Genomic DNA, 25,725 nt, shown 5'->3' with positions numbered 1-25,725 from the left:
GCTACTGGGTGAATGGTCGCCGAGCGGGGCTGGCGCCGGGAGAAGTGGTCTCTTGCAAAACGGTTCATCCTATCAAACATCTATTAAACACCTACTGTGTGTACCAGGCGCCGTCCCAAGTGTCTTCCTGGAGCCCCGTGAGGAAGGGGAGCGCCGTCTCGCTGACAGCTGGAGAGGGGGTAACCCAGGGAGGCGTGGGGCGGCCTGTGCTTGCTGATCCCGGGGACCCCCCCCCCTAGCTCTTTACATTCTACAGACATTTCTGAGAGTGAGCACTTGGCCTCGAGGGACCAGTTGTGCCCAGTTCTCTGGACCTTTTTTTTAAAAACACATCTTTATTGATTTCAGAGAGGAAGGGATTGGGAGAGAGAGAGAGAGAGAGAGAGAGAGAGAGAGAGAGAGAGAGAGAAATATCAATGATGAGAGAGAATCATCGGTCAGCTGCCTCCTGCGCAACCCCCCACCCCACTAGAGATTTAGTCTGTAACCCGGGCACGTGCCCTGGCCGGGAATGGAACCTGATTCATAGGTCGACACTCAACCACTAAGCCACTCTGGCCGGGCTGGGCCTTTTTTTGTTGTTGTTAATCCTCATCCGAGAATGTTTTTTCCATTGATTTTTAGAGAGTTGAAGGGAGGGGGAGAGACAGAGAGAGAGAGAGCAACATTGATGTGAGAGAGACATCAATTGGTTTCCTCCTGCACAACCCTGACCAGGGCCAGAAGTGAGCCTGCAACTGAGATGGGTACCCTTGACTGGAAATGGAACCCATGACCTTCAGTCCATGGGCCAACACCCTAACCCAGTGGTCGGCAAACTGCGGCTCGCGAGCCACATGCGGCTCTTTGGCCCCTTGAGTGTGGCTCTTCCACAAAATACCACGTGCAGGCACGCACATACAGTGTGATTGAAACTTCGTGGCCCATGCGCAGAAGTCGGTATTTTGTGGAAGAGCCACACTCAAGGGGCCAAAGAGCCGCATGTGGCTCACGAGCCGCAGTTTGCCGACCACTGCCCTAACCACTCAGCAAAACCGGCTAGGGCCCTCTGGACCTTTTATTCTTTGATTCCTCCACGTGGTTTTTAGGAGTCAGCAAGCCTTTTAAGTCACATCAGCAGGCCAGGGCGAGACTTAACTGTGCACGGTTTGTGGCCATAAGACCTGAATTCCCATTGTCTTCCGTCTCTGGCCTGAGCCTCCTCTGACCTGCCAGGCCCTTCCTCTCGCCCTGGCCCACGGCGCGGCCTTGGTGCTGTGCTCAGAGGCTCGCCGCCCCCGTGGCTCTTGTTTCCGCAGGAAGGCGAGAATAACGACAAGTTCTTCACCCACCCCAAGAATGCCAAAGCGCTGGCGGCCTACCTCTTCGCACACAACCACCTCTTCTACCTGATGGAGCTGTCCACGGCCCTGCTGCTGCTGCTGCTGTCGCTGTGCGAGGCCCCAGCCGTCCCCGCGCTCCGCCTCGGCATCTACGTGAGTGTCCCCATGGCTGGGAGCCGCTGCTCCCTGGGGCAGGCGCCAGGCACCTCGCTGGGGCTAATGCGAGCTTAAGCTTAAAGGGGCACATTCTGGAAGGGCAGACAGTGCGAATGGATTGAAAACAGGCCCTGGGAGGCCCTCGAGGCCTCGGGAGCAGCAGTGACTCGCCGGTCCTCTGGGGGTCCCTGTGGAGCGAATGCACTTTCCTCACTCAGTCTGACTGTGATTCTGCTCGCTCGCTCAGAAGTGCCAGGGAGGGTGCCATCTGATGGCCTCACTTGGGACCGGCGGCCACACCTCGGCGCCAGGTGGGCAGCACCTCTGGTGGCAGCCCCTCCCACTCTTCCCAGCCTCAAAGGAGGGGCGGTCGGGTGCGATGGCCAGTGGAGGACAGTGGCCCGGCGATGCCATGTCTCTGCACCCTGTGGTTGCAGGTCCACGCGACCCTGGAGCTGTTCGCCCTGATGGTGGTCGTCTTTGAACTCTGCATGAAGTTGCGGTGGCTGGGCCTCCACACCTTCGTCCGGCATAAGCGGACCATGGTCAAGGTGGCGTGTCCATCTCCTTACAGCATTTTCTCCCCTGGCACCTTCAATCCCATCTCTTCACTTCACTTCTAAATCCCCCGGCACTCGGTAGTGTAACCCGGGGTCCCCACCCTTGCTGCGCCCCAGCCTCGCAGAGCCGTGCTCCGAGGTCGTGGCTGTGGTCACGCTGACAGCAGCTGGTGTGATTCGGAATTTGGGGCGCCGAGCATGGGCGCGGTAACCCTCATGGGAGATGCATTACTATTCCTAGTTCACATCCAGCCACAGCAGAGAATGGGATCTAATCCCGCGAGGAGGGGATTCAAACCCAGGTCTGACTGGCCTCCAAGCCTACCCTGACCTGTAAGCAGCATCGGACACGTTCTCTCTGTGCTGCAGAGAGAGGCACGAGTAGGAATGCATCCGAGTGGCACTTTGCAGTGTAAAAGGCCTGCACAGTTGTCCAGAGAAAGTGCCCGAGGGATTGAAGAGCAAGGTGTGCTTCGGACCTATCTCAGAGGTTTTCACGGTCCAAGTCAGGAGAGCCGAAGCCAGGGTTGGTAGACGTGGCCGGGCAGAGTGGCAGGCTTTTTTGTTTGTAAGAAATGAAGGAGAGGGGGAGACAGAGAGAAACGTTAATGTGAGAGAGACATCGATTGGTTGCTTCCCACACTCTGACAAGGGGTTCGAGCCTAGGTACGTGCCCTTGACCAAAGTCGAACCTGGACCCTCCCATCTCCAGGCCAACACTTTGCACTGAGCCAAACTGGCGGGGGCAGTTTTTTTAAAAAAATATGTTTTTATTGATTTTAGAGAGAGGAAGGGAGAGGGAGGGAGAGAGAGAGAAAAATCAGTGATGAGAGAGAATCCTTGATTGGCTGCCTTCTGCATGCCCCCCCACTGGGGATCGAGCCCACAACCTCCACATGTGCCCTGACCGGGAATTGAACCATGACCTCCTGGTTCATGGGTCGACGCTCCATCACTGAGCCAGACCGGCCGGGCTGTGTCAGAGTTGCTCAGTGAATACCCTCTGAGGTGCTGCTGGGAGCATTGCCCTCTGGGTCATCCTCCTGTGACCACACACCAGTGCCACAGCCCAGGGCCCTTCCCCAGGGGCTGCTGGATGTTGGGGGCGGGCGCTGGAGAGAAGGGATGGGCCTCCTGAGACCAGGGTGGGCATTCCCTAGCGAGCCCTGAGCTCAGGGTATTCGGGAGGCGTCTGGGTGGAGGAGCTGACGCTGCTCTTTGCCCGTCCGCCCCCAGACCTCCGTGCTGGTGGTGCAGTTCATCGAGGCCATCGTGGTGCTGGTGCGGCAGACGTCCCACATGCGGGTGACCCGGGCGCTGCGCTGCATTTTCCTGGTGGACTGTCGGTACTGCGGTGGCGTCCGGCGGTAAGGCCTGGGGGAGGAGCTGCTCAGACAGTCGCTATCCTGGCCTGGCCTGGACCCCTGGGCCAGTGGAGCAGGACCCAGTGAGTCAAGTAGCCATAAGATCCATCCTGCACGTCGGTAGAGTCTAACTCAGCACGCTCACCTCCCTCTGCCTCTCGACCCCACAGAGAGGAAGGCCATTCCCCCCGAAGCTTAGGTGTCCCGACTCCAGGCCTACGTCCCAGCTTTCTCTAAGCAGAGGGGCTGGCTCCTCTCCAGGCACGCAGAGCTCGTAGCAGGCAGCTTGGCAAAAGGTCCACGTGACGCAGGCTGTCCTGGTGCCTCCCCCGAGACCGGGGCACTGCACCCGAACAGACCGTCAGCCTAGAGTTAGACTGAGCTTTGAGCTCCATCTGGAGAATCCATTGGCTGGGGGACTGTTGATAAGAATGGGCTGGCAATTCATTCTCTGTGCATCCTCAACGCAGGACACAAGTGTCCTAGGGCCAGGTGGCCCCGAGCTGTCTCCATGCCCCCCACTTCTCGGGGAAGCGACCTCTGCACCGAGTCTGTGCCCTCAGCCTTCTGCTGCTCCCCCCACCACAACCCTCACAGGGAACTCCCTGCTGGACCCTGCAGGCGGGAGGAGCGGGTATCTGTGCTGCACCTGCCTCCCTTCTCCCTGTCACCACTGAGTGCAGGTCCTGCAGGACAGCGCTGAGTGTGATGTCACTAAGCCGGGGTGCAGGGGGGGTTAGTGTGCCGAGTCAGGAGCGCCAGACCCGGGTCTCCATGAGCGCGTGTTCCCCTGAGGAATCCGGCCCACGCTCCTCGGGCCCACCCCGGGCTGCGCCTCACCCCCTGACCCCCCTGTCTCCCCAGCAACCTGCGGCAGATCTTCCAGTCACTGCCACCCTTCATGGACATCCTTCTGCTGCTGCTCTTCTTCATGGTCATTTTCGCCATCCTCGGTGAGCTCCCCGCGCCAGGACCGGGCCGTCTCCGAAAGCAAAGGCACCATGGGGGGAAGCTTACTGACAGCTTTGGAAATCCAGAAAGGTTTTACAAGTGATATAAACTGCCCTAGCTGGGTTCTTCAGTGGTTAGAACGTTGGCCCGCAGAATAAAGGGTCATGGGTTCAAGTCCGGTCAAGGGCATGTACCTCGGTTGTAGGTTACAGGCTTGATCCCCAGATTGGGGTGCATGTGGGAGGCAGCCAGTCAATGTGTCTCTCTCATGTCGATGTTTTTCTCTCTGTATCTCCCCCTCCCTTCCACTCTCTTTAGAAATCAATGGAAAAAATATTCTCGGGTGAGGATTAACAAAAAAACAAACAAAAACCAAATGATATAAACACCCAGGGACTCCAATTTAGGAAATGAAGGGTTAGAAATAAAATGGAACCCCCTTGTAGCCTTTCATGACCTCAATTTCCCCCCAGAGGTGCCTGCGTCCTAGGCTTAGCGTTGCTACTTGTGTCTGTATAGTTTCACTTTATGCGTATGTTTCCTTAAGCAACACATAGATTCTATTATTGCTTTGCATATTCAAAATAGTTGTGTAAATGGTTATGAAACATGGTGTCCCCTTCCGCAAGGTGCTCTTTGCTCAACACTAGGCATGTGACGTTTATTCATGTCGATGGATGCAGATGTCACAGGAGGGTAGTGAATGGGCCCAGATTTATTTACCTGTTCTCTTGTTGGTGGGCGTTTTCCACTATCACAAGCCACAGGGCAGTGAACACTCGTGTTTCCTGGCGGACACGTGGAGACTTTCCCTGCGGCACGCGGAGGGTTAGGGTGTGTGCACTTCAGCATCACTAGATATAAGGGCAAGATCACGGCTTTCTGACCCCGAGGAGGCCTTGCCTCTTCAGATGAGGCCAAGGATTAGTGCGGCACCCCATGCAGACACCGGGCTCCGCCAGCGGCGGTCCCGGCACGATGAGGAAGCTGAGGCCCCTCCTCGAGTCCTGGCGTGGCACAGCCAGTGGCCCACAGTGCTCTGACTCTGCGGCCAGCCCCTGCCTCCGTGACTGGTGTGTCCTGAGCTTCTGGCTCCCGTTCCACCTCCCCTCCACCATCTGGGTGGCGCTTTGTGCTCCAAGGGGGCTGACTTCCCCTGAGGGCAGACTTTCCCACTTTTCCCACAGGATTTCGAGGACTCGGGGGAATAGCCCATTCCCAAGGAGGAAGTGAAGGCCGTTCCCACCCCGGGACCCTTGGCTGTAGGGAAACAATGGAGTCCCTTCGGAATTATTGCTTGGCTGTCACATTCTCAAAACCAGAGGTCTGGATTCCAAGTCCAGCCTATGCATGAGTTTTGTGTGGTCTGAAAATTTGAAGCCAGCATTTTAAAATCAGATTTTTATACAAAATGACAGATTTCCAACCTTTTTAATACTACACTTGGTGGTGCTCGGGCCACATTTCAGATTAGCTGCGGTTACCCAGTGCCCGGGAGCACCTACTTCCTTTATTTCAGAGCATGTGTTCCCCAGAGTGCACAGTCCCCACCATTTCCTATTGTCTCCCTCTGTGCACTGCTCTCATTTACGTGTATTGGTCCAATCCTTTGACATCTTTTCAATCTCTTTTCTGCTACCTTCCAGGTTTCTACTTGTTCTCCCCTAATCCTTCAGACCCTGTAAGTAATCACCATGTTTTGTCCGTTTCTTCCTTTATGTGAGGCCATTCCCCTCTGACAGGGTGGCTGGGCTGACCCTCTAGCTACATTAGGGAGGGAGGCCTGCCTGGCTTCGCATCCCAGCTAACAGCCCTTGAAAGTCCCCATCACCCGGGCTTGAGCCATTTTCCTTCCCTGCGCATTAAGGGGCGTGGTTTCCTACCCTGAGAGTTGTGTTTCCAAGATCAGATTTGGAACATGGGAGCGTTTTGATGGAGGTTACAGTGAAGGAGATCCAAGCTAATGGTGCAAACGTGATTTTCTGGGAGAAAAGTCCCAAAGTCACTTGTCTGCTTCTACCAGAAGTGTGGAGCTCAGGAAGGCGGAGTCCTTACTCCAGTTTGCTCATCCCTCAGGGATCCGTGGGAGGAGGCAGAGTTGGTGGGGTGGGGTGGGGCGGGGCAGGGAGGGCAGGGCGCTCCGGGGGCCCATCTCAGGCTGGCCCAGGCTGCCGTGCGTTCTCGGGCTGGCCAGCATGCCCTTCTGCCTCTTCCCCAACAGTACTTCAGCACCCTGGAGAGCAGCATCGTCAGCCTGTTCGTCCTCCTGACCACAGCCAAGTGAGTGTGGGCTCTGCTCTGGCTGCTGCCCTCGGCTCGTGCCCAGGGTCTCCCCAGCCCAGGACATTCCCTGTCTCAGCCCAGACAGTGCTCGGGGCACTGGGAGGAATGGGGGTGGCCTGGGGCTGGGAAGGCAGGAAAGAGAGATGTCCTTAGAGAAGACGGAGGCGGGCAGACAGGGCCCCACGGGCAATGCCCTGCAAATGCAGTTTCCCAGACGTGATGATGCCTTCCTACTCCCGGAACCCCTGGTCCTGCGTCTTCTTCATCGTGTACCTCTCCATCGAGCTGTACTTCATCATGAACCTGGTGAGTGACTGTGTCTCGGCGCCGCTGGGGGCAGCCGCCACAGTGCTGGGTGCCATGGGCATGGAAGAGGAGGCTCCGCATCGGCAGGGGCTGGGGTGCCAGGCTGCAGTCAGGTGTGGTGTGGGGCCAGCTTGGCAGCCTCCCTGGGTTATTCCCGTCATTGCTGCTGATGGTGCTCATGTTGGAGCAAGGCTCCCCCGGGACCTTTTCTTTCTCACCGCAGACGTATCATAACTGTTAAAGCTGGCACCGAGTAAGCAAAGTGGATTAAATGATTTAACACCACAGCCCTGGAGGTCCCATTATGATTCTCAGTGTGCAGATGGGGAAACTGAGGGTCGGGTGGATAGAGTGACAGGCCCACGGCTGCACAGCTCGGGGCGGCCAGGCGAGCTGGTGTGATCCAAGCCCTGCTCTGAACCGCTCGGTCCTTTGGCACCCACATCCTGGAATATCTTGTGTATTTCCACCCCGTTTATCACGAACCACTGGGAATCCCAATACAGGACACAGTTAGAGGCAGGGGAAGTCCCCGTGCACACTGGGACTCTGGAGGCATTTGAAGAGGCGCGGCTGGCCACCAGGCATATTCCTGCCATCAGCCAATCACCGTTAGGCAGGTGCCAAGACCACACATCAGCACCAGAATTACCAGGGAGAGGCTCTTACTAATCTTTTTTTTTTTTTTAATATATTTTATTGATTTTTTACAGAGAGGAAGGGAGAGAGAGTTAGAAACATCGATGAGAGAGAAACATTGACCAGCTGCCTCCTGCACACTCCCACTGGGGATGTGCCCGCAACCCAGGTACATGCCCTTGACCAGAATCGAACCTGGGACCCTTCAGTTCACAGGCCGACGCTCTATCCACTGAGCCAAACTGGTTTTGGCAGCTCTTACTAATCTTGTGTTTTTATGCTCTGAGGAGCATTCTCACACCAGGCATCACAGCCAGGCCCAGGGTAGAAGACACTTGCTCACCCTAGCCAGTTTTGCTCAGTGGATAGAGCATCAGCCCATGGACTGAAGGGTTTTGGGTTCGATTCTGGTCAAGGGCATGTACCTTGGTTCCAGCCTTAGGGCGTGCAGAGAGAAACCAATTGATGTTTCTCTCACATTGATGTTTCTCTCTCAGGCCCCCTCCCTTCCACTCTCTCTAAAACACAATGGAAAAATATCCGCAGGTGAGGATTAAGAAAAAGAAAAAAATGCTTTCTCAGGAGCAGACATGTGAAATCTAAAAGTGTGAAATCTTAAAAAGGAATATTTTTTAATCCTTCAATACCAAAAAGAAATATGTTAGCTGTCTTCATACACATTACAGTTCTTATATACCATCTTTAGTTTAGAATCATAACAACGTATTATGTGTAATTGATTTAATTTGTTGTGAAAATCCGGGCGGGGGGGGGGGGGGGCGGGGGGCGGGTCTGTGAACCGCAGCCTGCTGGCCAAAGCCTGCACTTGTGAATAAAGTTTTATTGGCACACAGCCACACCCATTAGCTTCCGCATCCTCTGGCCGATTTTGTGCTGCAACTGCAGAGACCATCTGGCCTTCAGAGCCTGAAATAGTTGTTGTCTGGCTCTTTATGGAAAGGTTTGCTGACCTTTTCTTGACCGAAAGGAAAAAAATTGGAAGGGGGGTGGCATTTGAAGGAGTCGAAAGGACAGGAGAGTTTCCCTCAAAATATTTTTGGAAGAAAAAGAAAGTGCTTCCAAAAAAGGCATCTTTCAGATTCGGCTCCCGCCCTCCCTCGCCCTCTGGTGATGTGCGGTGACCGAGCTGACCTTGGGATTGGGCGGTTCCAGAACGTTGGGCCCTCGAGGAAGGCCTCCTGTTCCCGATTCCTGGGGCCGACTCACCAGGACGGGAACGAGGGGGCGAGGGGGAGGCAGCCTCCACCATGCTGATGCTCCTCCGAGCTCCGGGGCCAGGAGGGCACAGGCTGGACACAGCCTCCCAGGCCTTCAGCCATTGGCCACCGGCCACCAGACAGCTGACTGGCGCATAGAGCCCAGCAGGCCCTTCCCTGCTTCTCACCTTATAAAACTGCCCCGTCAGGGACGCGCTGTAGGCGAAGTACCCAGGGAAACGTAACCATGTTTTCGTGTGTCTGAAGAGAGAAAATGTACAAGTGGCGATACCTGGCCTTCCTCTTTGACTTGGAGACAAACTCTGCGAAAGGGTTACCCCAACCCCCTGCCCCTCCCTGGGTCAGGGCGTGGCGGGGGGAGGGGGGAGAGTGCCCTCTGGAGGCAGAGGGTACACTCCCGACCCCTCGAGGTCCTCGAGGTCCCACCGTGCAAGGGAGCCAGGTCTCTGCTCTTCCCTCACAGCTTCTGGCCGTGGTGTTCGACACCTTCAACGACATCGAAAAACGCAAGTTCAAGTCTTTGCTGTTGCATAAGCGAACCGCCATCCAGCACGCGTACCGCCTGCTCATCAGCCAGCGGGTAGGGGTGGGGGCCAGGCCGGGAGGGGTTTGGTCCCCAGTCCCCCTCCCTTGCCCTGGGCAGCCCCTAAGCACGGCAGGCCAGCAGCTTTAGAAACAGGAGCCCTTGCCCACTGGGCGTGGCTCAGTGGTTGAGTGTTGACCTGTGAACTTGCAGGTCCCCGGTTGGATTCCCCGTCAGGGCACATGCCTGGGTTGTGGGCTGAATCCCCAGTTTCTCTCTCATCGATGTTTCTATCTTTCTGTCCCTCTCCCTTCCTGTCTCTCTTACATCAATAAAAACATTTTAAAAATAGCCCTAGCCGGTTTGGCTCAGTGTTAGAGCGTCGGCGTTCAGACGCAAGGGTCCCTGGTTCGATTCCGGTTAAGGGCACATGCCCGGTTGCTAGCTCGGTTCCCAGTAGGGGGCGTGCAGGAGGCAGCCAGTCAATGATTCCCTCTCATCACTGATGTGTCTATCTCTCTCTTCCTCTCTGAAATCAATAATGAAAAGAAAAGAAAAGAAAAGAAAAATAAAGCAGGGGTCCCGCCCTTGAGAGGATAAGAAGGAGCCGGGCACCCGGGATCCAAGCCGTGCTGGGCAGCCGGAGACATCACCCCCAAGGGAGGAGGCAGTGGGGCTCTGCCTTTGCCTGTGTTGACCTGCCACCCTTCCTCTCGCCCAGAGCCCCGCCGGCATCTCCTACAGGCAGTTTGAAGGCCTGATGCGCTTCTACAAGCCCCGGATGAATGCCTGGGAGCGTTACCTGACTTTCAAGGCCCTGAATCAGAGCAACACCCCTCTGCTCAGGTAAGAGTGCTGGCCCGGTGGGGGCGCTGTGGCCCATGGAGGTATTCAGGGGAGGGAGCTGGAGCGGCCAGGGCACCAGGAGGTGCGTGGGCAAAGAGCCTGTTAGGGCAGTGGTTCTCAACCTTCCTAATGCCGCGACCCTTTAATACAGTTCCTCATGTTGTGGTGACCCCCAACCATAAAATTATTTTCGTTGCTACTTCATAACTAATTTTGCTACTGTTATGAATCGTCATGTAAATATCTGATATGCAGGATGTATTTTCCTTGTTACAAATTGAACATAATTAAAGCATAGTGATTAATCACAAAACAATATGTAATTATATATGTGTTTTCCGATGGTCTTAGGCGACCCCTGTGAAAGGGTCGTTCGACCCCCAAAGGGGTCGCGACCCACAGGTTGAGAACCGCTGTGTTAGAGGCTTTAGTTTTCGTCAAGATTCTCTCTGCAAGTGACAAAAGTCCCACCCAAATCTAATTCAGGCTCACTTGACAAAAAACGGAATATATTGGATCATGAAGTAGACTGACGCAGCTGCTCACCTTTGAGCTAAGAATGAGTGGGGTTGTTGTATATGAGCAGGTCCACAGAGGGGTGTTCGCACCCTCACACGCACACGTACACACATACACACACGTGCAGGCCTACGCACACGCACACGCACACCACGGCGCAGCCTCCCAGATTTCCAGGGCAGTCTCGACCTTCTAGATGGCTGCTGACCGAGTTTGAGAAGCAGCAGGCCAGTTGCAAATACGAGCGTGAGCACGTTCTGTTTGGGCTGAACTCTCAGCCCATTTGTCCCATTAAGTTCTCTGCTAACGGAGGCTCAGCCCGTCCATGTAAGAGTTACAGTGATTCAGGGGGCCTGAAGCTGTCACTCCGTTAGACTGAGAGGATTACGTATTCACAGGGCCTGGGGGAAGGTCAGAATGCCTGCAGGGGAGGCCCCCCTCCCCCACTTATATGCTGGGACTCCCAGTCGTCCCCTCCCCCTTCCCCCTTCCCCCTTCAAAGGTGACCACAGGCAGGCGAGTGACACACGTAAAGCTCAGTGGGAGCGATCTGATTTTGTAAATTTTGTTTTGCCTTTTCCTGTTGCTGTGACAGCCTGAAGGACTTTTATGATATCTATGAAGTCACCGCCTTGAAGTGGAAGGTAAGACCAGAGAGGGAGCAGGTGGACAGCTCCACGGGGGGATGAGGCCGACAGGCACCCGAGGGCCAGTTCTTTTTTTATTTTTAAAATATATTTTTATTGATTTCAGAGAGGAAGGTGGAGGGAGAGAGAAACATCAGTGATGAGAGAGAATCATGGATTAGCTGCCTCCTGCACGCCCCACACTGGGTACCGAGCCCACAACCTGGGCATGTGCCCTGACCGGGAATCGAACCCTGACCTCCTGGTTCATAGGTCGGTGCTCAACCACTGAGCCACCGCAGCGGGGCCGAGGTCCAATTCTTTCCTGGCTGGAACAACACCTCAGTTCTGGGCACTTCAGGGGCCCCAGGTGGCCCGGGGCCTCCCATCTGCCTTTACACGTGTGATACAGTGTCCTGGTCACGCACTGAATCTCGGCCCCATTAGTCACCTTGTGACTTCGGGCCACTTATCTGACTTTGGCCAGGTCGTCGCACCTGGGAAATGGGCTAACAGCAGTTCTGACCTCCAGCTCTTTTCAGGACAATATAAAATAAGGCACGTGCTGTAGCCAGTTTGGCTCAGTGGATAGAGCGTCGGCCTGTGGACTGAAAGGTCCCAGGTTCGATTCCGGTCAGGGGCATGTACCTGGGTTGCGGGCACATCCCTGGTAGGGGGTGTGCAGGAGGCAGCTGATCGATGTTTCTCTCTCATCGATGTTTCTAACTCTCTATCCCTCTCCCTTCCTCTCTGTAAAAAATCAATAAAATATATTAAAGAAAAAAAAAATAAGGCACGTGCGTAGCCATTGGCTTGCCTTATTGTTACTTAGACCTGGAGTGTTCTTCCTGTTCCCAAGTGAGAGCCTGGTGAGCAGGGAAGGACCGTGGCCTCCTGGCCCCCAGGGTCAGGTTCTCATCCCTGGTCCGAACCCCTCTCCCACGGCCCTGTTTCCTGGGCAGGCGAAGAAGAATCGAGAACACTGGTTCGATGAGCTTCCCCGGACAGCCTTCCTCATCTTCAAAGGTAAGGTTCCCCCTGAAGGTGTGTCGTGGCGGCAGGAGAGTGTGATTCCCCAGCAGGGACATAGTGTTAGGGACCAGGAAGGAAATCGGCAACTTCAAAACCAAACCAAAAGACGTCTGTGGACCATCCAGTTCATTAAAGGAAGGTTACCAAGTCTGATAGCAGAAGACAGTCTCCCACCCAGAAATAACCACTGTGAGTGTTCAGATGTGTTGCTTTCTGACATTGGTTACTTTTTCTGCACATTTTAAAATGGTGGGACTGCAGTATGTATTCTGTTCTGAAACCTGCCTTTTTATCGGCTGGTGTATTTTGCCCTCTCCCCTGTGGCAGGGTGTATACCCAGTGTACGTGATCTCTTGCGCAGTATAAAATTCAACCATTTTACATCCGAGTGCCCGTATTCAACAGTCCCCCCTTCACTTAATGCCAGCTTTGAAGTTGTACGTGGGGGTGTGGGCTCACGGAGTTTCTCGTGTAGAAGGCCCGAAGCCTGGGTCTGGGCCGCCATGAACACGAGTAACGATGGGAGAGCCTGTTGGTGATTTCTCCCACCGCTGGGGCGCTGGGCGCAGCTGTCATCTCATATTCTCTCACGGGTTTTCCATTCTGCTGAGATGATAGTGACTCAAGTGGATGAGGAAACGGTCCCAGGCCGAGGCCTGCAGGATTGTAGGTTTCAGCAGTGGCAACAACACCGTGTTCTGTTCTGTCCCGGCCTGGGTTGCCCAGTCTGTCCCCAGAGCAGCTGTGGTCTGTCTGTGCCGCTGTGTCCGGGTGTCTGAGTGTCATTGGCAGAACAGGCCCTTCCGTTTTCTCCCCTGGACATAAATACCCTGGTGGCTTACGTGCAGCACTATGACGTCGGGGAGCGTGTACTTGCACATGAAGAATTCTATGCTAACATTTCCTCTCTTCCAACAGGAGTTAACATCCTGGTGAAGTCCAAAGCCTTTCAGTATTTCATGTGTAAGTGCGACCCACCCAGCTCTGGGCCCTCTGCTCGCGGGTCTCACTCCCCCAGAGGGTGGGAGGCCGAGGATCGGTCCCGCAGGCGCTGTGTGGACTGCTCATCGTAGAAAGTTCCGGGGGACGTCCACGTGCCCAGCACCCAGCCGAGGCACTCACCACCCAGGGGCCAGTCTTTCTTGTGCACCTGCGCCCTCACTCGGGCTTGCTATACCATCTAGGCCCCGAGATTTGGAAGCAAATTCCAGAACCACAGGGTGTGTTGAGTGGATAAGTCACTTGGGCCTATTTTAATCTGTAGGCTCCTCCTCCGTCACGCTTCTCCCCCTGGCACTGTGTAGTTGGAGAACCAGGACTGTTCCTCTTTCCTCTTGTTTGTTTGTGCATACCCCCTGTGACTTATTTCCCGTAATTTTACATCTTGTCACCTCCCCCAATGGGCACCTTTTATCATGGCTTATCCGTCCATGTTTTAAAATCTCTGAATGGGTACATATATATATATGCACATATCTCTGTCTTCAGTAAACGATAGCAGACTTTACACACTTTTTTTTGGTTAATAATAAATCCTGGAGACCACGCCACAGTCATATATAGAGATGTCCCCCTTTATTTTTATAGTTGATAGGCCATCTTTTTTTTTTTTTTTAATCTTCACCCAAGGATATGTTTTCTTATTGATATTTAGAGAGAATGGAAGGGAGAGAGAGAAAAACATCAATGTGAGAAGCATTGATTGGTTGCCCCTCGTACACACCCCAACTGGGGTTCGAACCCACAGCCTTCCGATGCACGGGATGGTGCTCCAACCAGCTGAGCCACCTGGCCCGGGCAGGATGCACCGTGTCCTGACCGCATCGTAGTTTATTCCACCGGCACCGTCCTGACCACCTGGGTGGGGTCTGATGTTTTGCCGTCACAAGTAGTTCTCGAGCGAACAGCTTTCTGGGTACCTGGTGCTGTGTGTTTGCCGGTGTTCCGTTGGGAGGGGTACCAGGCGTGTGTTTGCTGGTGTCTCATTGGGATGGGTACCTGGTGTTGTGTTTTTTGCTGGTGTTGTCTTGTTGGGATGGGTTCCTAGCAGTGGGATTGCTCAGCGAAAGGCCAGATCCTTATGCATTTTGCTAACTGTGCAGTCATTTTAAAAACCAGACATCTCGAGGGAAAAACAAATTCTTTCAATACTCAAACCCTTTGTGTAGTGTCCGTCGTTGATACTGACTTAGAATAGTAGGTTTTACCGGAACATCTTAACTGGTATCCCTGCAGTGACAGAGAGGGGGCTTTTAGAAATCCGTAGCTGTTTCTGAGCGGAACCAGCAGTTGATTAGCTCATGCGGTAAAAGCACGAAGCAGTCACCTGCCCCATGGGTGTGTGGAGCGGCCCCGAAGTTAACCAGCTGTGACCTGTAGGTTTCCAACAGGCCTGTGCTTCTCTGTCTATTGCAGACTTGGTGGTGGCAGTCAATGGGGTCTGGGTCCTCGCCGAGACCTTCATGCTGAGAGGTGAGCCCGCTGGGGGCCTGGCCCGCCCGTGCGCACGCCTGGCCTGCCTCTTGAGCTGCGGCCTCTCTGTCCTGCAGGGGGGAACTTCTTCTCCAAGCACGTGCCCTGGAGTTCCCTCGTCTTTCTCACTAGTAAGTCTCTTGTTTGGACTTGGCTTTGCCACCGGCTTGTCTTAAACACTGGTGGGAGGACGTGCATTGGTTTAGGACCTCATGGCTCTGAAACGGGGAAGCTTCAGGAAGCAGAAACTGGGTCTGATTCCATCCCACCCGTTTCAGACTCTTCCCTGGCTCCTCTGTCCTCCATCTCATCTCCATCCCGGCGTGCTCATATCCCCGGCCGAGCGGGGTCCCTCAGCCACCGGGCCCCAACCTACAGCCCTCCTGAGCAGTGCCCTGCTCCCGAGTGCCCGTGCCCTTTCTCACCTCAGGGCCTTTGCAGGGTGTTCCTCCGCCTGACTGACATTCCCCTCCTCCTCCTATAACCCTGACGGCGCTGTGTCATCGCCCACTCACCGTCTCCTCCTGTCTGCACTCTGAGCTCTGTAGGAGTGGGCACTGCACCGTGCTGGTCACTTTTGCATGTCCCACACCCAGCACAATGCCTGGCACCGAAGAGGTGCAGGCAGTACCTGCTGGGCGGACAGAAGGGTGGCTGGGCCATGCCCAGAGAGGGGGAGGGAGTGGAGCACACACTCTCCCGTGGGGCGTGGCTGTCCAGAGGGCGCACAGCGTGAGGGGGAGGCTGGAGACCTCAAGGGTCTCAGAGAGGAAACTGACCAGGCCCGGTGTGGGAGGACACGGCCAACTGCCCGCTCCCGCTCCTGTTCACAGTCTACGGGGTGGAGCTGTTCCTGAAGGTGGCCGGCCTGGGCCCCGTGGAGTACCTGTCCTCCGGCTGGAACCTGTAAGTGACAGCATCTCTGAACCCCGCCTTGTGGGAGCCCCCACCCTCCCCACCCCCACAGGAGGGTGCGCGGCCAGGTCATGGCCTCTCCTGCTGCCTCGCCTGTGGCTCAGACTCCCAGGGCTGGGCTCTGTCTTCCCCTGGGCGACCTAGCCCGACCTCCTGCACACGCCCCCGGGGCCACCACGCCAGCCCCTCCTGCACACGCCCCCGGGGCCACCTAGCCCGACCTCCTGCACACGCCCCCGGGGCCACCTAGCCCGACCTCCTGCACACGCCCCCGGGGCCACCTAGCCGGACCTCCTGTACACGCCCCCGGGGCCACCACGCCAGCCCCTCCTGCACACGCCCCCGGGGCCACCATGCCAGCCCCTCCTGCACACGCCCCCGGAGCCACCTAGCCCGACCTCCTGCACACGCCCCTGGGGCCACCACGCCAGCCCCTCCTGCACACGCCACGGGGTCCTGAGGCTGGTGGGCTCTTTGTGAGGCCTTTTTAAAAATATATATATTTTTATTGATTTCAGAGAGGAAGGGAGAGTGGGAGAGAGAGACAGAAACAAACATCCATGATGGGAGAGAGTCATGGGTCGGCTGCCTCCTGCACGCCCCACACGGGGGATCCAGCCGGCAACCCGGGCATGTGGCCTGACCAGAATCGAATCGTGACCTCCTGGTCCGTAGGTCGACGCTCACCCACTGAGCCACACCAGCTGGGCTCTTCCTGAGGCCTCACCCTCCACACCGTCCCCCACACAGCTAAGCCCTTTTCCATAAAACCATGCCGCCCACAGAAGGCTGGCCCACGCCTCGCCGGGCCCCCCTCCCTGCTCCCTGCGGCCTCACGAGGTCCCATGTGGTCCCTTAAAAAGGCCTCCCTGTGAAATCTGGCCACACTCACGAGGCCGGTGAGTGAAAGAAGTCAGCCCGGGTCCCGTGCAGACCTGTAGGAAGGCCCTCGGCCTCGGTCAGGGCTCGCTGGCCTCCAGGTGGGGCCCCCTTGCCAACCCTGACCCTTCACTCAGTGACCTCGCCAGGGCAGGCAGTCACCAGGATAGCCAGTGTCTGTCCTTAGGCCAGTGCAGGACCCTCCGGTCAGGGGGTGCTGGGTGTTTGTGACCCCCCAGGCGTGTGCTGTGATGGCACCTGGCCACGCCGACCTCAGACACCCAGGGTGGCAGGACGCTGTGTCCCACCTGCCGGCCACGGGCCTCCATGGGGCACACTTGCTTTTGCTGTGGTTGGCACGTGGGCTCCTTGGAAGGGCGAGCTGAGCCGGGGCCGGACGCCAGCCGCGATGGGGAGGCCGGCTGGGCCCAGACCCCTCTCCCTCTCCCCCCGAGGTTCGACTTCTCCGTCACAGCCTTCGCCTTCCTGGGACTGCTGGCGCTGGCCTTCAACATGGAGCCCTTCTACTTCATAGTCGTCCTGCGCCCGCTCCAGCTGCTGAGGTGACGGGCAGGGCTGGGGTGGGGACAGGCGGGCAGGGAGGGCGGGGAGAGCCTGAGAAGACTCACGAGCTGCGGGGGGGGGGGGGGGGGGGTCTGAGCCCCAGGGCACGTCTCCTCTCCATACGTCACCAGGACTGGCCCCTGGCACTGTCGGGGGAGGCAGGGCTTGGGTGGGCGTGGCCTGTGGCGCTGGCTGCTGTGGCCACAGAAACACGGGCTCAACCGTCTTCAGCCAGAAGGCACCGCCGTGAGGTCCAAAGGGGCTTTTGAGGGCCCCTTGCTTGTCGGGAACAGCCTCCTGTCGGGAAAAGCCCTCGCTCGGCCTCGCCCCTCCCCCGGGTCACGGCAGCGCCCCTCCCAGCTGGGGGTGAGCCCTTTGCATCTTCAGGAGCCTGGCTTCCTCTTGACTACCAGCTGCGATCCCACACACGTCCACCCTCCTGCCCTATCCATCTTGGGAGGAGAGGTGGAGGTTGGGGTCCGGGGTGGCATCTCTCTGTAGCAGAACCTGCTGCTATGCCCAGTTGTGGTGGCCAGGCCGATGCCAGCTTCTCTCCCGGCCACCACCGCCCTTTCCTCCCCCGAGCCAGGCCCTGGGCTCCCTGCAGCCCGGGCTCTGCTCCCTTCTCTCTCGTGTGCCTCCCTGGTTTGAGCAGGGCCTCGTCCGCCCTGAGCCTCTGGGCTGCGTTTATAAACTGTGAACAGCCACGCTGCCCCCTCTCACCGAGGAAGACGCTGACCACAGCACGGCTCCGGGTCCCGGCAGGGACAGGCCTGTCCGGCCCCGTGTCCTGAGGGAGGGCCCTGGGCCTGCCTTCCACCTGCTGCTGTGGGGGGGGCTGCGGCCGCGCCCATGTCAGGCCGTGACCCACCTCCTTCCTTGCTCAGGCTGTTCAAACTGAAAAAGCGCTACCGCAATGTGCTGGACACCATGTTTGAGCTGCTGCCCCGGATGGCCAGGTACTGCCCTGCCCGGGCCCAGGGCCAGCCTCCTGCGGCTTGTGCCCCCTGGGGGTGGGCAGCGGGCGGGAGAGGAGGGAAGGAGCCCCTGAAAGGACGGATCGAGGGTCTGCGGGCTCTCCGAGGCGGCTGACCTCTGATAGCACAGGCCTCCCTGGCCCCACTCCCCTCCGCTGACCTGTGAGACGTTAGTGGGGCGGGCAGGGAGCTGTCCCTCACTCACCACCTGTGTCTGTTCACAGGTAAGGGGTCACCTGTGAGTCCGCCTTCACAGGTAAGGGGTGAATCTCCGCTCAGGGGCATCTGTTCAGAGTCCTCCTTCGAGCCGTGTTTTAGCCCAGACCCGAGTCACGAGGCCCCTTCCCTGCAGGCACTTCCCAGGCGGAGTCCCTGGCTGGGGGCAGGCCTCCCCCACCCGCTCCGTGGGTCAGGCGGGCTCTTGGCCGGCCCGCCGTCACTGTCTGCCCCTCCCACAGCCTGGGCCTCACCCTGCTCATCTTCTACTACTCCTTCGCCATCGTGGGCATGGAGTTCTTCTGCGGGATCCTCTACCCCAACTGCTGCAAGTGAGTACCCGCGGGGCCTCGCCTGGCCCAGGGCTCCTGGAATCGATCCCCTGGCGTTGCTTCCAGGGCTCAGGTCAGTCCGTAGCTAAGGGAGGGACCCGGAAGCAGTCATCTCTGCAGTGAGGGCATCTGAGCAGTTTCCCTGTCCCCAGGCCTCCATCAGCTCGCCCGTGGGGCCGAGGGCTGCAGGCCTCGCGAGAACCAAGTGTGGCCTGATCCCATGGCTTACTTCCACGTCTCTCCAGAGGCGGCCGGTTAGGATAAGACAGATGGACACCCGTGGGAAGGTCTGTGGGGACGGAGTGAGGAGCCTGCCCCCCGTGACCTCTCGCTCCCTCCTCCCAGCCACCAGGATGACAGCAGTGTCCTCTTTAATACTGAGTCCTTCTGGCCTGGAGGCCGAGAGACAGACACTTTCGGAGACTCTGGTGGCTGCTGAGTCAGGCTGAGCTGGGAGCCGGCCGCCGAGAGCGGGTCACAGGCCTTCCCAGGCACAGGGCCACTGCTTAAAAGTGCAGGTTCCAGGGCCGCCCTGCCAGTCGGGTGCAGTGGGTGCCTGGCAAGAGGCTCAGACTTGCAGAAACGTCACATGGATTTTAACTGATGAGCCATCGAGGATTTAAATAAAAGCAGCCAGTCAGCTCTCAGAACAGAGGCAGCCACCTCGGAGAAGCCCCGGCCGGGGCCGGAGCCCTGAGAGGCCCTTTCCCCTCCCTGGTGCGGCCCTCACCTGCCGCGGCAAACCCAGGGGGCCCTCCCAGCAGTGTCTCAGGGCGGCTTGGAGGGAGGGAGGACGCCCAGCCGGCAGCCGAGTAATGCCCAGTGGAGGCGGGTAAGGGGTGGGGGGCTGGAGGCAGCGAGAGCAGAGAGACGGGGGTTGCTGGGCAGGAAACAGGGGCCAGGACAGTGCTCCCTGCTCAGACCTTGGTTTCCTTAAACACTCTGTCCTGTTGGGGGGACCCGCTGTGTTGTGACGGTCCCTCCCGCCGTCTCCCCGGCAGCACCAGCACCGTGGCGGACGCCTACCGCTGGCGCAACCGCACGGTGGGCAACAGGACGGTCGTGGAGGACGGCTACTACTATCTCAACAACTTCGACAACATCCTGAACAGCTTCGGTGAGTGCGGGGAGTCCAGGGGGTCCTCCCTGGCCGTAGCCCCGCACGTCCCAGAGGCCGGGGAGCAGGGCTGTCTGCGGCCTCTCCCTCGCCGGCTGTTGGCCCCACTGTCTCGGGTCCCTTCTGGCCCAGACGGCGTGTGAGAGCCCAGGCTTGGGGTGCGGGCCGGGCCGGGCCGGCTCACGCAGCCGCCAGGTTTACTCCTTTGCCGGTACCTTAGTGTCGGACCGAAGAGCTTCGTGCTTTGCGGGGGAGGGGGAGGGGGTGTTCAGCCTGATGCTAGGGCAGCACCCCCTCACCCGCCACAGTGCCCTTCATGGCTCAGGGGCCACACAGCTCTGCTCCGGGTTCTGTGGAGGGGATGGGGTTGGGGAGGGGGTGGAGAGGAGGAGGGAGATGATGGGGAGGGGGAGTAGAGGATGCGGACGGGCAGGCCTGACACAGCTTCTCGAGGACGGGGAGAGCCTCATGGATCCCCAGATCTGCACCGAGGAAGGTCTGTGTGCTCTTTCCCCACCCCAAGCCCTGGTCCATCCCAGGCTGCAGGCAAAGGGCACCCCCTGCTGGGGACAGGTGAGGTGGCAGCACTGCCTGTGGGCGGCGCTTGGGGAGGCCCAGGCTGGCGATGGGACGCCTCATTTCGGCGCCTGGTGCCGGGACCTGGCTGAAGTGGTGGGTCTAATCGTGCCTGCCCCCTTCCCTTTGGCAGTGACCTTGTTCGAGCTCACAGTTGTCAACAACTGGTACATCATCATGGTAAGGACCTTGGCCAGCTCCTGGGAGCGCCTTCCCCTCACCCAGTGTGGGGTCCCTGCCCTTCCCATGGCCTGCGGGGGGTGGCGTTCTGCGGGAGGCCACCGCGGGGGCCCAGGAGCACTCCTTGGCTGGACATGGCCTTCGTCCCAGCTCCACACCCCCAGCAGCCAGGGGATGCACAGCCTGTCCTCCCACCCACCGGGGAGACTTTCCAGTCTAGGAGCTGTGGCGGGGTTTCCTTCCCTGAACTCTTCCAAGTGCCACCCCGCTCGGGGCAGGCTCAGCCCTGGGGACCATCCAGGCCTGTGGGGCAGAGGCATTTTAGACCCGGGGACCTGTGTCTTCCTTAACCGGGGGGCGGGGGGTCTGTAAAGAGCCTGGCAGTGCCAGGGCCACAGGAAGCCTGAGTGGACAGCCCCCCGGCGCCCGCTCACTGCCTCCTCTGCCTCCAGGAAGGCGTCACCTCTCAGACCTCCCACTGGAGCCGCCTCTACTTCATGACCTTCTACATTGTGACCATGGTAAGTCTGCGCCCGGACGTGCGTCCCCCGTCACCCGGGGCTCCAGCCGCCCTGCCCATTGGGCGGCAGCCCGGGGAGGACGGGGCCGGGACCGTCCGCGCGGCTCTGCTGGGCGGGGGGCCAAAGCAGCGCCCGCCCCACCCTTTCTCTGCCCCCCGCCGGCCAGGTGGTGATGACCATCATCGTGGCCTTCATCCTCGAGGCTTTTGTCTTCCGGATGAACTTCAGCCGCAAGAACCAGGACTCGGAAGGTCTGTGCCAGGGGCGGGAGCCTTGGCTGCCTGCTGCTCGGCCGTCTGTCTGCCGGCAGCTCAGCTTACGTAGGTGGCTCGTCTCTCTAGACCTGTCACTGCCATTGATGTCCAGATACTCACTGACGGACACATGCTCTCGATCTCATTTTTCAAAGAAAAACAATACACATCACAGCGCAAGAAAAGTCCCACACCAGAGACAGGCTTCTGGTGTACACCACCGGCCGGCCCACTGTCCCCGTCTCCTGTCCCCCAGGCTGCTCACTCCTAGCCTCCTCCTCAGCCACACCGCGGTCCTGGCTTTCCGGGCGGGAACCCTGCAGCCTGCAGAGCCGTCGCTCTCCTGCACTGGCAGGTCCCGGCTCCTAATCCCCTTGCGCCTCCAGGTGGCGCAGCTCTCTGCAGACTGACCCCCCATCCTTCCCAGACTCTCCCTCAAAAGGGCCACCTACCTGTTACTGCTTGTTTCCAAGTCTCTATCCTACCAGGCTGTCCGACCCTTTTTAAAGACATGTTGTTTTTAAATAGATTTTTAGTGAGAAAGGAAGGGAGAAGGGGAGAGAGAAACATCAGTGAGAGAGAGACATCGCTCGGCTGCCTCCTGCACACCCGGGCATGTGCCTTCACTGGGAATCGCATCGGAGACCTTGTGGTTCCTGGGTCCAGGCCCAACCACTGAGCCACACCGGCCGGCTGACCCTTCTCTTTCTGCTTGGAGGCTGCCTCCAAAACCCTCTGTCCCCTGTGAGCTGCTGGCCTGACCATCGATCCGCACACCCACAGCAGAGCCACAGTGGGGGGGTGGGGGACAGGAGAGGGACCTTAGGACCCTGGTAGGGACAGCGGGGAGGAGGCCCCTGAGCCCAGGTCCCCCCCCCGCTGCAGTTGACGGTGGCATCACTGTGGAGAAGGAACTGTCCAAGGACGAGCTGCTCGCCGTCCTCAAGCTGTCCCGGGAGGCGCGGGGCGCGGCGGCGGACATCCCCCGGCTGCTCAAGGTCCTCTCCCAGATGGAGAGAAACGAGGTGAGGATAGCGCCCCGTCCCGGCAGGAAACCAGGCTGGGAGGAGGGCGCTGTAGCCGAGTGGAGTCCCACCGTCCAGCCCCTCAAGGTTTGGTGACACTTTTGGGTGGCATTGTAGCAAAAGCCAGAGGAGCGGGCAAGGCCTGTGCTGGGGGAGGGGTGGGTGCCCGGGCCTGGCACGGTGGGGCCTGCAGCCTCTGCTCGTCCACAGCAAGGCACCGTGGTGTTCCTGGGGCGGAGATCCAGGACCAAGAGTGACCTGAGCCTGAAGATGTACCAGGAGGAGATCCGGGTAGGAGCGCCCGCCCCGCCGCCCAGGGGGACGGGGCCTCTCCCGGGCCCAGCCTCACTGCCCATAGGAGTAAGGCCTGCTCTGCCCAGCGGGTCTCTGGGTGTTTTTTTTTACTGTTTGGGTTTTTTCTAATTTAAGAGAGGGGAGAAGCCAATTTTTTTGTGTGTTTTTTTACAAACTCTCCCCATCTTCCCACACTGCCAGCTGAGGCAAACACCTTACCCAGCACCACGTGGCCGGCTCGCTGCGTCCCGGACAGAGCTGTTGGCCACCTCCAGTGGGGGTCTTCCCCCCCCCCCCCGGGGGTCCCGGAGGGTCTCCCTCCCAGCAGCTGCCTTGTTTCCTGGCGTTCTCACAGCGGGAACCCAGTCGTTACTGGTGCTCACGCCCGAAACTGGGAGGCTGCAGGGCACCGGGTGGTGCGGAGGGGACCAGCGGGAGCTCTGGTGCCGGAGCCCTGGGCTGGATTGCTGGCTCTGTGCCGTGGGCAGGTGGGCCCTTTCTCATCTGTGAGAGGTGACGGCACGGAGCCCGCGCTCGGGTCTGCCCTCCACCCCCGGCCTCGGTTTCCCCTCCGTGAGACGAGGGGGCACAGAGCTCGGCCCTCGCGGTGTTTTTTAAGCTCGAAGTTCTGTGGTTCAGGTTTAAACACACGGTGTGTTTTTAATTCCGTAATCACCGGAATACCTCTGTCCCTGAAAATATCACACGATGGCCTGCGGCAGGTGAGCTGTTCAGTTTCCTCAAACTGCTTTCACAGCAGCGCTGCCGGGAGCTGGAAGAGGCCCTGGCAGCCCACTCCTCCATCCTGGGTGGTCCCCCAGCCCCGCAGGCTGGAAGGATGCCGCCCACTCAGCGCCCACCCATCTGCCCTGTGCCCTAGGAGTGGTACGAGGAACACACCCGCAAGCAGGAGCAGCAGCAGTCCGACGGCAGCGGTGCCCCCGCCACCCAGCAGCCCCCAGGCGGCCGCCAGCGCTCGCAGACCATCACCTAAGCCAGCTCACTCCCGAAAGCCATCTCTTCTATGCAATAACACAATAGCATTATTTTACTACGATGTATCGAAATAATGTGTATATACACATATGCACATGTCCATATATATGCACATATTTATAGAGACAACGGAAAAGACAGGCAGACAAGGTGGGGTTTGGTTTGTAACCTCACCCTGTTTTCCTGAACTCCAGAAGCCAGTTTGCTCTGGGGCGCGGCCAGGCAGAAAGCGCTGGAAGGAAGGCCCTTTCCCAGGAACGCGGCTGGAATGGACTCTGCCCTCACAGGGGCCGGCCCTCCCCAGGCCACACTCACACTCACGTCTTCCTGACGCTTTCAGGCTCATGTCCCAGCTGACAGCTTCCCCACTAACTTCCGCTGCGGCCTCGTCACGGGTTTCTGTCTTGCTTTAGGGACAAAACCACTTATGAAGGAGAAAACCCACATCCTCGGGTGTGTATTTCTCTGTGATAATGGAATAGGACGGTCCTTCAGGGACCTGTGCCTACGACCTAATGGAAAGTGGAATCGGTGTGACTGTACCATGTGGTCAGGTCTCAGTGGTCAGGTCTCAGCCAGTGCTGGCCGGCAAGTGCCTGGCGCGTCTCGAGTCCTGGCTCTAAGCCTTCTGTCCCACCCCCCTTCTGGTTAGGTTTCAACTCTGGTTGCTGAAAATCCTAACAGCCTCGGCTGGAATCCAGGCCCAGCACAGAAGGGGGACGGGGGTGGGGAGCAAGGGTGAGGCCGAGGGCTACACCCAGACCCGTCCCGGCAACAGCTTTCTCCACTGAGCCCCTCCGCCTGCTTGTATGGGCCGTCCCGGCAGAAAGATGTGCAGCTTCCTCAGGATTCTGCTCACGCCCTTCACATTGCATTAGCTCTGCTGCTGGGCACCAGGGCCTCCCCGGGAGGCGTGGCTGGTGCTGAAGCAGGTGCGAGTGAACCTGCAGCTCCCCGAGTCCCCCTGGTGCCTGGGGAGCTGAGGTCAGAGTGGATGGGGTGCCTCGGTGCTCGAATCGGAAGCAGGCTGTTGGGGTTGGCAGCCCCAGTGAGGGCACAGCAGGGTCAGAGGAGGGAGCTTGGAGGCAGAGGGGTACAGGGGCGGCCCCTGCTCTCAGCTGCCTCTACAGCCTCCTGTGGCTTAGGAGGGCGGGTGGGCTGAGGTTCCCAGCAGGGCAGGCCTGACCCCGGGTACAGTACCCAGCACCCTCTCCAAGGCCCAGCTGATCCCTGTAACCCACAGTGCGCAGCTCTGCCCCTCCTGGGAGAGGAGTGGGCATTTTCGTTAAAGCACAGCCCTTTGGGGACACCAGGAAGCCACTGGGATTCCCACAGGGGGCAGGAGGCTGGCAGCCTGTCAGGAGCCATCAGGCAGCTGGGCACCGGGCCAGGACCGCTCCACCTCCCGAGAAGAAACTTATTTGCACAACTGGGTGCCTTGTAGCTTTTGTACTGAAACGGGCATTTCGGAAGCAGGAGGGCTCCACCTGAGCCTCGGGCCTCACCCTAACCCCTTCCTCTGCCCACAGGGGCCCTGCGGCCCACGGTGAGGGCTGGCACAGGAGGGCGGGGTCTAGTCTAGACCTGCTTAGTGCAGTCACTGGTCGGCGCCTTGGGCACTGAAGCTGAGGACAGCTGTCCCAGGGTCTCCCTGGCCTGGCCAAGCTGGTGCTCAAACCTGCGCACGGGCACAGGGAGCAGGAGTCCCAGGGCTGTGAGCTCTGCGGGACCCGGGACATCACCAGCCCAGACGCCCTCCCCACGCAGCTGAGAAACGACGCTGCGACTGAGCTGCCTGGGTCAAGCGACCTGTCTGTGACCGTCATGGTCCCTCCTTGCCCCCCACCCCCGCCTTACTCCACACCACGCGACAATCATTTTGTACGGACAGTAGGAACGGCCCTGTAAGGTTTTGTACGTTGGCGATTTGTTACCTAGAAAACCCACAGTGTCTCCGGCTTCTGGCATATTAATAAAGCGCCTCTGCTTTGTAAGTGTGGCTGCCGCCTCCTGACATTGACATTCTGCGATCATGGGGGATG

At 58.6% G+C, this 25,725-nt stretch overlaps 1 protein-coding gene and 1 long non-coding RNA gene across 2 annotated transcripts in view; one reads left to right on the top strand and one right to left on the bottom strand.

Annotated features, from left to right (window-relative positions):
- Positions 1–25,682, top strand: part of TPCN1 (two pore segment channel 1) — a 54,060-nt gene extending 28,378 nt beyond the window's left edge. The window contains exons 4-28 of the mRNA XM_081113962.1: positions 1,299–1,475; positions 1,916–2,029; positions 3,275–3,405; positions 4,267–4,355; positions 6,000–6,034; positions 6,575–6,633; positions 6,843–6,942; positions 9,283–9,399; positions 10,064–10,188; positions 11,303–11,351; positions 12,296–12,359; positions 13,284–13,328; positions 14,781–14,837; positions 14,915–14,968; positions 15,671–15,743; positions 17,087–17,194; positions 18,083–18,154; positions 18,631–18,720; positions 19,722–19,837; positions 20,547–20,593; positions 21,046–21,114; positions 21,281–21,365; positions 22,254–22,393; positions 22,604–22,684; positions 23,568–25,682. Coding sequence (XP_080970088.1) covers positions 1,299–1,475; positions 1,916–2,029; positions 3,275–3,405; positions 4,267–4,355; positions 6,000–6,034; positions 6,575–6,633; positions 6,843–6,942; positions 9,283–9,399; positions 10,064–10,188; positions 11,303–11,351; positions 12,296–12,359; positions 13,284–13,328; positions 14,781–14,837; positions 14,915–14,968; positions 15,671–15,743; positions 17,087–17,194; positions 18,083–18,154; positions 18,631–18,720; positions 19,722–19,837; positions 20,547–20,593; positions 21,046–21,114; positions 21,281–21,365; positions 22,254–22,393; positions 22,604–22,684; positions 23,568–23,681 — 2,211 coding nt within the window. The 3' untranslated portion in view covers positions 23,682–25,682. The remainder of the gene's footprint in view (positions 1–1,298; positions 1,476–1,915; positions 2,030–3,274; positions 3,406–4,266; positions 4,356–5,999; positions 6,035–6,574; positions 6,634–6,842; positions 6,943–9,282; positions 9,400–10,063; positions 10,189–11,302; positions 11,352–12,295; positions 12,360–13,283; positions 13,329–14,780; positions 14,838–14,914; positions 14,969–15,670; positions 15,744–17,086; positions 17,195–18,082; positions 18,155–18,630; positions 18,721–19,721; positions 19,838–20,546; positions 20,594–21,045; positions 21,115–21,280; positions 21,366–22,253; positions 22,394–22,603; positions 22,685–23,567) is intronic.
- LOC308535188 lies at positions 13,920–17,180 on the bottom strand. Its single transcript, XR_013997238.1, has 3 exons — positions 16,940–17,180; positions 15,353–15,741; positions 13,920–15,016 (listed from the first exon to the last, which is right to left on the bottom strand). It is a non-coding gene; the product is annotated as an uncharacterized lncRNA (long non-coding RNA).
- Positions 25,683–25,725: the final 43 nt, after the last annotated feature.

This window comes from Myotis nattereri (assembly GCF_964212035.1).
Source record: "Myotis nattereri genome assembly, chromosome: 19".
Classification (NCBI taxonomy): Eukaryota; Metazoa; Chordata; class Mammalia; order Chiroptera; family Vespertilionidae; genus Myotis; species Myotis nattereri.
Note: the sequence above shows the minus strand (reverse complement) of the source record. Positions and strands in the feature narration are given on the sequence as shown.